Here is a 10,670-nt window from a genome sequence, read left to right on the forward strand (position 1 = left end):
CTGACGTACCGATTTAGCTATTCGGTTCGCTGCGCACCGATGATGTAAACCCGGCGGAAGCTGACTTTAAAACGGACTGGCCGATTAGAGCTCCCAATTCAACTAATGATTAAGCATTCTACAACATCATACCCTTCAGTATCGTTTTGTGTAACCCAAGTTTATTAAGTAGCTAAAAATTTCCAAAACGAATAAACTTATTTTGACCGCTGGGCAACTGACTTCTTTTGCGAGCTCACAAAAAGGTTCTACGTATCTTTTCAAATTCCTGCCAATGTACTGAACAGGTTATAAATCACATTTTGATGCTTTCACATGGAATAGTAACCAGACGCTGCATGTTATATCACCAATATGTGACGTGAAACATTGTGGGTACAGATCCACTGATGCAATTCAAAGACAAGTACTTCACCTTGGTCGTTAACAGGAATGTTCTGTCGTGTCGCGGCCACCGTAATATCAAGTCACATCGAATAAACGTATTGACGTATTCTATTCGAATCAATTCAAGCGCACAAGGACCCTTGGTCAATCGAAAACAAATCCTAAGATAATAACTTACTGCGCATGTTTACAACTTGCTTGTAGTGTGCAGTGCAGTACGGGACACCATCATGCACTCCATAACGACCAGAACTGTGAGAAAGAAATATTTTTATTCAATTAAAATGAGATAGGAAATTATGCGTTTCAACGAGCCCACCGACTTACTTTAGAACTCGCTGGCACACACCACATTTAAAGCAACTTTTATGGTAAATTCGCTTCATAATACACAGTTGCTCAGCTGAGTGGACTTTGGTTGCACAGCGATAACACTTGCTTGATTCCTGGGTTCCATTTTGCTCGTTCACCTGAGAAAATAATATACATCGTATGGTGAGAACTCAAAACCGCGTAAAACGTGAAAGTCTTATGCTTAGAAGTACACTTGATGCGCAAAAAATCAGCACTAGTTATTGCACGCCAAACAACCTGTGGCCAGTTTCCCTCCCCGTTTTGGTACTTGAATATTCTAAACAAAAAGCTGATTTTTGTGACCTAACTCGGGTTTTGATGCGCATTTTATTTAAAATGGCAGAGTGGTATGAAGTAACCAGTAGCTTTCAATATTATGGTTTCGCCCTAGTAACCAAAAAGAGTCAAGTTTCGTGATAAAATTCACTATCCATTAGACGCAGACGCAGCTTCGAGAAGAACACAGACTATTCGCATGCCTCATCAATATTATCCAAATTTTGTGACTACTCTTTATTCAGAAATAATATTTGGTTCTACCGCGTACTTCACTGTCAGACCAGAGACATAAGATAGTTTTGTTGGTTTTAGTTCAGTGGTGACCGGCTAATGAATCAGCTTCTAACATCTTATTGGGCGTTGCTGGTTAGTGTGGTTTCGGCAAGTAAACTGAGGCCTCGTTTCCTAATAGCTCAACTAGCTTGAAAGGTTTGCGTCTATGCTGTATTTTGTTATGTGTTTTATTGTTTGCGTTTCATTACATACCAGTTTATGATTTCGCACTTCTGCCAGACAGTCACTAATGCTCCTGGTGAAATTATCAGTCGTTATTACTTTTGAATCCCCAGTAGAGGCGGTTAGCTACAAAATTGCGCCTTCCAGAATGATAAAAAAACCGTAACTTTTAGATCAAAATTCTGGTGGAGTCACAGAACATCCTAGCCTGTACTTATTTGGAATATTATTCTTTGTACTGCACACTAAATTGTGGTGGAGTTCGGTGCCAACATGTGGTGTCACAGTGTCTATCTGATATCCTGAGAATATGTAGCGTCAATCCTAAGGTTTTACCTGCATTTCAAAAACTATGAATTCCTAGCAATCACACGCGACCTGATTCAATCGGTTTTGATGGTCTTCATGAAAAAGTCAATCATAGTGATTGTCTCAACTGCACGATGTTACTCGTTACACAGTACACTATGGCGCGTTTATTGAACCATATGAAATCTCACTAAGAGAAATACAAGAGCTCCTTTATTGCGCAAGTATTGGAGGTGAATTATGGCTAGCCTTGTGTATATTTTGAGCTATGTTGTACGGGTCATTTCTGAAAGAACGTGGTTCCGAAAACGATCGCGTGGGAGTCTTCGTGTTGTCCCGGTGAAACTAGAAACTTAAATTAGCGTCATTCTGAGCTACCTTGAGATGTGTAGAACAGTGGGTTTTAATGTTTGAATTTGGTCGCAGTTATGGACAGCGAAACACAGCATCGACTCATTTGCAAACGTTCACTTTGCTACATTCAGATAACGACCAACAAAAGAATCTCACGGAGACGTGCAGTTCTTGTAGGTATAATGTGATGGTGGTTCATATTCGAGAGCATACGCCCAGCTTATCTAGTTCGGCACAAACGGATCACGCTAATTATGCAGAAGCAATAATTTTTGCTTTAGATCACAGGGAGTCATACAAATTTTATATACGTATATATATATGACTCCGACAGTTTTTCGTGTATCATAGTATTGTGACCTGAGTACTTGAGACACATCGCATTACCGCTGAACGAGGAAGTAAAGAGGATTGTGAGGTTATGGCTTACTCATAAAAATATCCAGCAGATACTTCTGTTGTACGAAAAGTATGTTTCCTATTTTTGTGATGAATCCTTGGACTATTAAATCGCAGATTTAATCAGAGCTTTTACATTGTGAACTTCCGATAGAGAATGAGTTGCCTACAGTTCTTAAAAGAATACGCGCTTGCGCAAGTCGTCCAACTATCTTGTTCTTCCAAGTGTAGTTCAATTAGGTATAACGGCAAACAGTTTTCAGCTACACACTTGGTCTGCTTTAATAACTAATCTCTGTGACTGAAGCAGAAAAACCGAACAACTGGTTCGTGAACTCACTGGATGACTGGATACTCGCTGCGCTTTAGGCGGTTTGGATTTCGCCGAATTCGGCAGAGATCCCTTTGGAGGCTTGCCAGCTGGAAAAAGGATTCAAAAATCACTTTTCCAAGTGTCATGTGGAATGAGTGTACCCATTAGAACCATAAAAAATGAATTCAAACTCTCTTACACTGCACCATATAAGCCTGCCTGTAATGAGCGTTGCAATAGGGTACTCCTTCGATAACGCCAAAACGCCCAATACTGAAATAAACAATAAAGGCCAAAAGCATCACGAAAGAGTCATATCGCAATTTCTCGCAGTTTTGCAACACATGCGTGTAGAGTGACTGGCTAGAAAGTGAACTGTATACAACTCTAAAAACACGCCTTATATTTCAAAGTTAAATATTTTGTTATCAGATCTAACCAACCTTAGGCAATGAAGCAATTTTCCCTGATTTGAGACTCTTGAAGTCGGAAATAGCAAACTTACTCTAATTGGTTTTGACAGGTATGGCATCTGAAGCAAGTTCTGTGGTAGGTGCGGTTTAGTATATTCAATTGTTCTGCCGGATACACCTTATTCTCGCATGCATAGCAGAGCGGGTCTTCCCTATGATGCGGCTGAAATATCTGCAATTCAGTTAAAGAGAAATCTTGGAAGAGTAAGCACTGGCAGTGCTTGATATTTTAGGTCTAATAATGACCTACAACTACTGTGATTACTTTCAGCGCTCGACAATATTGATACAGAGTTATCTGCGTGAGTGTTGTGTACATATAAGCATGTGGAATTTTCTCGGCCGTCTTTTGAAGCATGTCATTTTCAAATGCATTTGGTATAATATGTGGTTACCCCCTCCAAGCACCTCAGTATTTTCGAAAGCGGAACAATGAAGACCAGAACATGCAATGCCAAATGCAAAGTATGCAGGATTCTAACAACTGGCACCATTAGCTAAAAAGTTTGTCGCTCTAACAGTTTCGCACTCACTTCCTTTGCTTCAAGTATAATAATTCCCGCTTGTTTGGAAACTGTGGATCACAAATTGTCAATGTATGCTGAAAATACTTCATTTCGTTACGGTTAGTGCCTCTCGTCGGTAGAAATAAATCGACATACTTGACGATTCCCAAGTTGTAGTGATAAAAATGGGAGTTACATCGAGTGTAACGACGCATCAAATTCTATCTCTTTTCCAACGAAAGCGCACTTTGCAGTAATCACCCCTAATCAGAATTTGGGAGAATCCCCTGTGTACAAATAAATGGTCCGTGAGCGGACAGGGTAGAACATACGGAACAAGCAAGTCGATTTTTTTCCCATTGAGCTTGGCCAGTAGTGTGCACACATAGTTTGGTCCATGCAGTGCGATGAAATGCGAATGAAGTCCTATGTGGCTTACAATTTGGGAGCGAAAAATTTGGTCAACCGTTCATATGGTAGCCTTAAAAATGAGGCATCAATGCTTTTGGTGACACGCTGCAGTACTCCGTGCGTTACTTGTTTGCGTGCTGAAAAACACACGGACAAAACTTACTCCAGTTTCGTCTTGAAGCACCGGAGTTTCATGTTGAATTGGTGGCTGTACACAAAGTGACGGAGTCATGTCCACGTGGTGCTCATTTGATTTTGTTGAGACCTTCAGTCCAAATGCAATCAAAACAGATCAACGCAATGAAAGGTTAAGACGGTCACCAACATTTAACAGTTAAAAAATTCATTGATGTTATTTTGGTGATAGCAATACCAGATCTCTCTCTGGGACATATTTCTGACACATTTCAAAGTATAGGTTACACGAGCCATCTTTGAGATCTCAATCGCCTCAGTGTTCCGCTATTCCAGCTTAAAACTCGAGGTAATGAAATACTGTCCTGGATCCAAAGGATGTACGCGGTGATTCAGAGAAACACTCTACGCTGCTTGAACCTACAGTAGCTGGCCTGAATGTCTGACCACCGAAATTTGAGGAAAATATCATGTGGCTTCAGGAAATTATTGGCGACAAATACAGTATAAACAGGCGATTATCAGCAGTAATAAACACTGTTTACTGAGTAGCCTCGTTTCAGATGGCTTGTGTATCCATTTAGGCATAAATTAGAGGGAATGTTTGGCAAAGGAAATAAAATAAAAAGACGTCAAGAATGTTCTTCCTTTGTGTCGAATTTGTCATGTCTACTTACGCTCGTTTTGCGAATGACACGGTCCCACCTTGCTGTCTTAATGTATACTTGATACGTTTGTTGTGTGGCTGGATGTTTTTGACACCTGATTTCCCTATCATTAAGCAGAACATTCAGTACAGTCATCATGGCTGTACGGCTCTGGCTCTAGGTTGCTCGATTTTCGAAGACCACTGCTGATACGTGCGGTTTTAGACTTGGCCGTTAAGATCACATATCATAAAATTGAATCTGGAGAGTCGTTAACCTCCCTGTGAATGCTAATTTCCTGATTACTGGTTGATCGAAATCTCGCCCAACTTGGGAAATTCTCCAAGAACTCAGTACTTTATGAAATCGCGTGCGTAAGTATCCCCTTTTGATTATTTATCATTACGTACGGTGTCGCTACACTGTCGTAAGCATTATCTTTTCTGCAAGTCCCTTTATTTTTTCCTACCGGATGCGAATCTTTTGAGTTTGGGAAAAGATGAAATTACTCCAGGGGAAAATTTAACCATATACACCACCAGATATTCAACAAAAATTGAATTTTTCGGCTTGCGTAGTGCTCTAGCACATCTGTTATACAGCCCTAAGGGTCGCTATGTGTAATTTTGCCCTTTTCCAGTGAAGTTTTTTGGAAGATATTTTTTAAAAATATTAGTCAGCAAATTACCCTGACCGAAGTCGACCACTGTTTCGCATAGTGATGTTAAAACCATTTCATTATGCATCGGTTGTTAGTGGTTACAGAATTTTTTAGAATGCACACCCACATGACTTTAGTTTGAACAATCGTGCTCCTCTCCTCGCGCGATCATCTTAGTGAGTCCACACCAAAAGGAGAAAAAGTGCTGTCCTAGCTTTGCGTTATTATTAGGGTTCGTCGGTAGCGCATGTCCAATGATCGTGATTGGGACTGTAGTCCGCACATGGCGTGCAAGGCGGGCGTTTTAGCACTGCCGCACCACGACATGGTGGACTCATCCGAATCGTTACTTGAACAAGTTCGCGCTTGAGTAATGTGGGTGGAATGCCAGACGTCTTGAACCACGATCCTGTTACATACCTTGGTTTTGCCGATCGAATGGCCCGTTAGTCAGGACTTCTCAGTCAGATTGTGCCACAGACGCTTGAAACCTGCTGGACATATTTTGTTTTAGGTTTTGGTCGTTGCGGGATTCCGTATTATTATGTATTAGCCACCGTACCAGTATGGCGAAGTTGATTACGATCATTCCGGAAAAAATTCCATCCGCGCACAAGTAATTTTGCAGGAAGGCATTTCAAATTAAATACGTTTCTAAGAGCTGGTTCGTAGTTTATGTTCCAATATTCCTAGCAACACCCGAAATTCCACGAAACAATCCTTTGAGCACGCATGATAACATAGATTTTATAGGCTTTTTCTGCAATTATTGACATTTTTTTGGCCTTTTCTTGTGTCTGGGGCTAACGGAATTGTGTACTCATTTCTCAGTCTCATCACCTGCTTTTACGGTGAAACGAATCATTATTCCAGTTGAGGTGAGTCTTCACTTGCGGCTATTCAGTCGAAGACAATTTCGTGTCATGCGTTTGTAAGCGCGCCTTGTCACCTTTGATCTTCATCGTTCTGTTGGCGTTATTTATGTACTTACCGTCAAACCTCCAGGGTCAGTCCAACAGTCAGTTTGTTTTGGTCTCTTGATTCCTGGGTCCTATCAAGGGGTTCACCACTCGATAAACTAGCAGGGTTATTTTCTTGATGAAAGTTTTCGACTTCTGCGAACACCTCAAGTAATTGGGATTTGTGAGGGTCTCATAGAAAGAATACAACGACGTTTAGTCAGAGCAATACTGCTGCACTATCCGGCCATATTATTGGTCAATATGGAACGTGGCCTGGTTTAGCTGTTAAGCCAATGTACGATGCGTGCATCACACAGTTCGTTTGGACGGGTTGCAAGTTTAATACAGATTGAAGGTGATGAAGATGGAGCAATGTACAAACCAATGAACAACAACACAATGACCGCAATATCCAGTGTTTCAGTGAAAGAAGTGTGGTTAAATGTAGGTTCTAGCCAATGTATTCTCTAGGTGATTTTGTTAAATATCTTCTAAAAGGAGCTGTGGGACAGACACTGCACACCAGATTTCTTTACTAGGTACCATAAAAAACTTGGAACGGATGTCTTTCAGCCATGTTATCTGGTATCCCGCATATGGATTGTGGTCACATTAATCCGGTTAGTTTGCCCGTTTGCTAGAATCTCCAATTACATTACGCACAACCCAGATCCAACTGAGGATTTAGCTATTTCCAGAAAACCTAATATCGCACGACTGAGAGTAGAGTGACACCAGTGTATAAATCATGTAAACGCAGCAGTTGGTGTAGCTGCATGGTCAATGTTAACTAACAGTTAAGTCTACTAAAATTATAATGTCAGAATTTCAGATTATTGATTCTGAAAACAAACTAGATACTCACAGTTTCTTTGATCGGAATAAACGGCATCACTGGAATGGCGCGGTCCTCCGTAGTATTTTGTATGCTGAGGTTGACAGCATTTGAACCTGCCGATATGGAAAATCGAAATAAGGAAATTGTACCACCACTCATTTTGAGCTGCAGCTAGTGGCAAAAGGTTCACTCATAGAGAAATCTTTCACCAAAGTCTTCCTTCAAATAGTCTAACTTCCGCGGCATTTCCATTCAGGGGGTTCAACAGACTACGTGTTTTACTGTTCGGTTGCTGGCTGTTTTATAGGGGAGCAAAATAGTATCTTTTCCGGAAATTTTCCGTCTAGAATTTTTTTCATCTAGAAATTTCATCTAGAAATTTTCTTCGCCCCGCATTTCCATTCAGGGGGTTCAACAGACTACGTGTTTTACTGTTCGGTTGCTGGCTGTTTTATAGGGGAGCAAAATAGTATCTTTTCCGGAAATTTTCCGTCTAGAATTTTTTTCATCTAGAAATTTCATCTAGAAATTTCATCTAGAAATTTTTCTTCGCCCCACCTTTCCCCCGAATCGCGCCTAGTTTGACAGCAGATAATAATGCACTGTTCACCAAGAGTTCATCTCTAGCGCTATTCCTATCAGCCCCACACAGACTCACCATCAAATGCGGTAACGACAACAGATTTGAGTGACATTTCCGCAAGTAAAACTTGGACTTTGTAAACAAGAACACGAAATATTTCAACTAAATAGCTCAGCTAAGGTGATTACACAGATCGCTAATTTTCATCTTCCTTTGTATCAAAACAGTGAGGCATCAATTTCTCCTGGCTAGAGACACTCGGCTCTTGGACATCACAGAACGCTTGTTTTTTTCCCGAAGTCTTTTAGAACAGTGAGTTTGTTCCGTACCCGCTGAAATTACCAGCAAGAACCCCACATTCAAGGGTGGAGAGACATTTCGGATGGGTGGCAGTTAAGGTTTGAATCCTCAGGTGAACACAGCAAACAACGGATACGGAAATAATGCCCCGCCACTTTGCTGGGTCTACCAGTTTGAAGTCTATTACTCTGGTAGTTTGAGAGAATAGCCACTAGGAGGCTCGCCGAAGTCCGACAAGTCACTCTAAATTTAATCTTGTTGTTAACCCTTGAAAGTACTAGGCCAAAAATCAGGAAACAAGTAAGTGTGTTTAAGTGGAATGATATGTCGCACAAATTGTGCACATTGTTTCAAGTGCAAGACTTCTCAGAGAAGGAGGAATAACCCATTAGATGTCCATATTACAGTCACAGCCTCATTCTGTCCCTAGGAGAGAATAGTGCTTCAGAGCACACACTAAGCCACGTAAAAATAAGTGAAATATACCTTATAAGACTAAGAACATAAAAGAAGTTGCCACTTTAATGGAAGGACGATTGATGGCTTTTACGTTACTTTAAGTGTCGTAAATTCCCATGGTTCGATTACCAGTACGGATGGTTTAAAAACTTAGAGATAGCTGACCTCCGTACCTTGTTAGTGGCATCTGGTGTGATCGGTTAATCCCATGGTTTTATGAGATCAGACTTTTCGAACTAGAAATGATGTGCCGTGTGCGGTTAATATCACAAAATAAAGGAAGCGAGATTTCTTCAAATGTGTAAAAAGTTTAAAATCCCTGTATTGTTGCGCACTTGTAAAATGGTTAAATCCAACAAAATGTTAAGTGGGTTACTCACTTTGAAGTTCACTTAATTGTTTGTAATGTGGCAAGCAGTAGGGATCCTCTTTAAATATTTGATACCGGCCTCCCCTGACGGCAGAGAAAGAACAAAACACACTTGAGAAAAACAGTAAAACGTATTTATTTAAAACCCCGAGGCTCAAACTGTCGCATTTAGGAATTCAATTCACACCAGCACAAATGTTGGGTATCGGTGTGTTCACGTAGCATAATTTTCAGTCAAGAAAAACGGCCCCTTCATCGCATCAACAGCTATAAAAACCAAGTATAATAGTTATGGCTGCCACAGTTTCTTTCATTGGTGATTTGGGGAGGCGATGCAGATAGCTGCGCACTGGAGCACATAGATGATATATTGTTGCCCGAATACGGGCTTGTCAGTGCACTTTTATTTGGGAAAATCGGGAGGAGGCTGTATATTGAGGGTGATATCCTCGACTCATGCGTAATTGGGGGGCGACTGTGTCATGTCTGACAACGTCGCTAACCAGTGATGCGATCGGCCTCTGGATCCTGAGCAGGGAGACAGCAAGAACCAACGCTGCTGAGTCTGCTTGGAATGACCTTCATATTCCGCTCCAAAGTCATTACTTGACCTCCATTGCCTCGTCTCTTCACTTCATATGGTTAGGCGAAAAGAGCCTTTCAAGGACGTCCGTAGTTTTGCATACGGACCAAGCGGCCAACCAGCATAATCTATGCAGTGACCAATTCATCCACTGTGGGTAAGTTATTTCTTCCAAAATGAACTCGGCGTACTTCAGTACTACTAACTAGTTGCTATCAACGGACCCGGAGAATTCTCCGAGGATATCGGCGGCCAAACATTAAAAGTGTTTAGAAATCACCGGCTAGCAGCGGCTGAGTTTTCGACCCGTGTAACAATATTGTAACAATATTGAGCACACTGAAGCATTGTAAGGTCGACCCATGAAGGATAAGCTCATGTCACACCTACACTACAGGCGATGCAGTTTGACGAATCCTGACCTGGCCTTCCCAAATTGCACGAAAATATCATCCTTCGAGAAATCAAAGGAACTGATACAGCTACCCACGTAGATCGGTTTAACTGCTACATCAATCGGCCCTTCTGAAAGTAGGAGTTCATGGTTTGATTACATCAAGTCTTGCAGAAGAACTTTACGCTTTGCAGGAGTAAAGCGCATACCGAAATATGGGGCAGAATTATTTAGATTATTTTACATTCATATCTAGGAGACTATGTTGTGACGGACAAGCTGAACCGTTTTTTGAAGCGCTCGGCTCATCATTCCAGGCGACATTTTTGCAAGTGAATTAATGAGCCGCCGTTTTCACTTACCGTTTGGCTGACCGCTGCTTCCCTAAGGCCAGTCAATCGTATCAGTTGATATATAGCATAACTGTTTCCGGTAACAAAAGCCTCCTCTATTTCCCGAGCTTCCGATATCCACCATAGCTCTGTCATCCCTAAGGT

The 10,670-nt window shown here is 41.3% G+C and overlaps 1 protein-coding gene across 1 annotated transcript; it reads right to left on the reverse strand.

The window, feature by feature from the left end:
- Nucleotides 1-566: 566 nt before the first annotated feature.
- On the reverse strand, nucleotides 567-10,380 carry T265_13878 (hypothetical protein; the record flags this gene model as incomplete). The annotated part of the gene is made up of 10 exons (XM_009170946.1): nucleotides 567-639; nucleotides 715-857; nucleotides 2,810-2,941; nucleotides 3,058-3,124; nucleotides 3,357-3,496; nucleotides 4,405-4,506; nucleotides 7,512-7,597; nucleotides 9,207-9,280; nucleotides 10,175-10,304; nucleotides 10,359-10,380. Coding segments are annotated over 10 exons (969 nt in total), but the record flags the coding sequence as incomplete, so codon positions are not given.
- Between the last annotated feature and the right edge of the window lie 290 nt (nucleotides 10,381-10,670).

This window comes from Opisthorchis viverrini (assembly GCF_000715545.1).
Source record: "Opisthorchis viverrini unplaced genomic scaffold opera_v5_112, whole genome shotgun sequence".
Taxonomy (NCBI): domain Eukaryota; kingdom Metazoa; phylum Platyhelminthes; class Trematoda; order Opisthorchiida; family Opisthorchiidae; genus Opisthorchis; species Opisthorchis viverrini.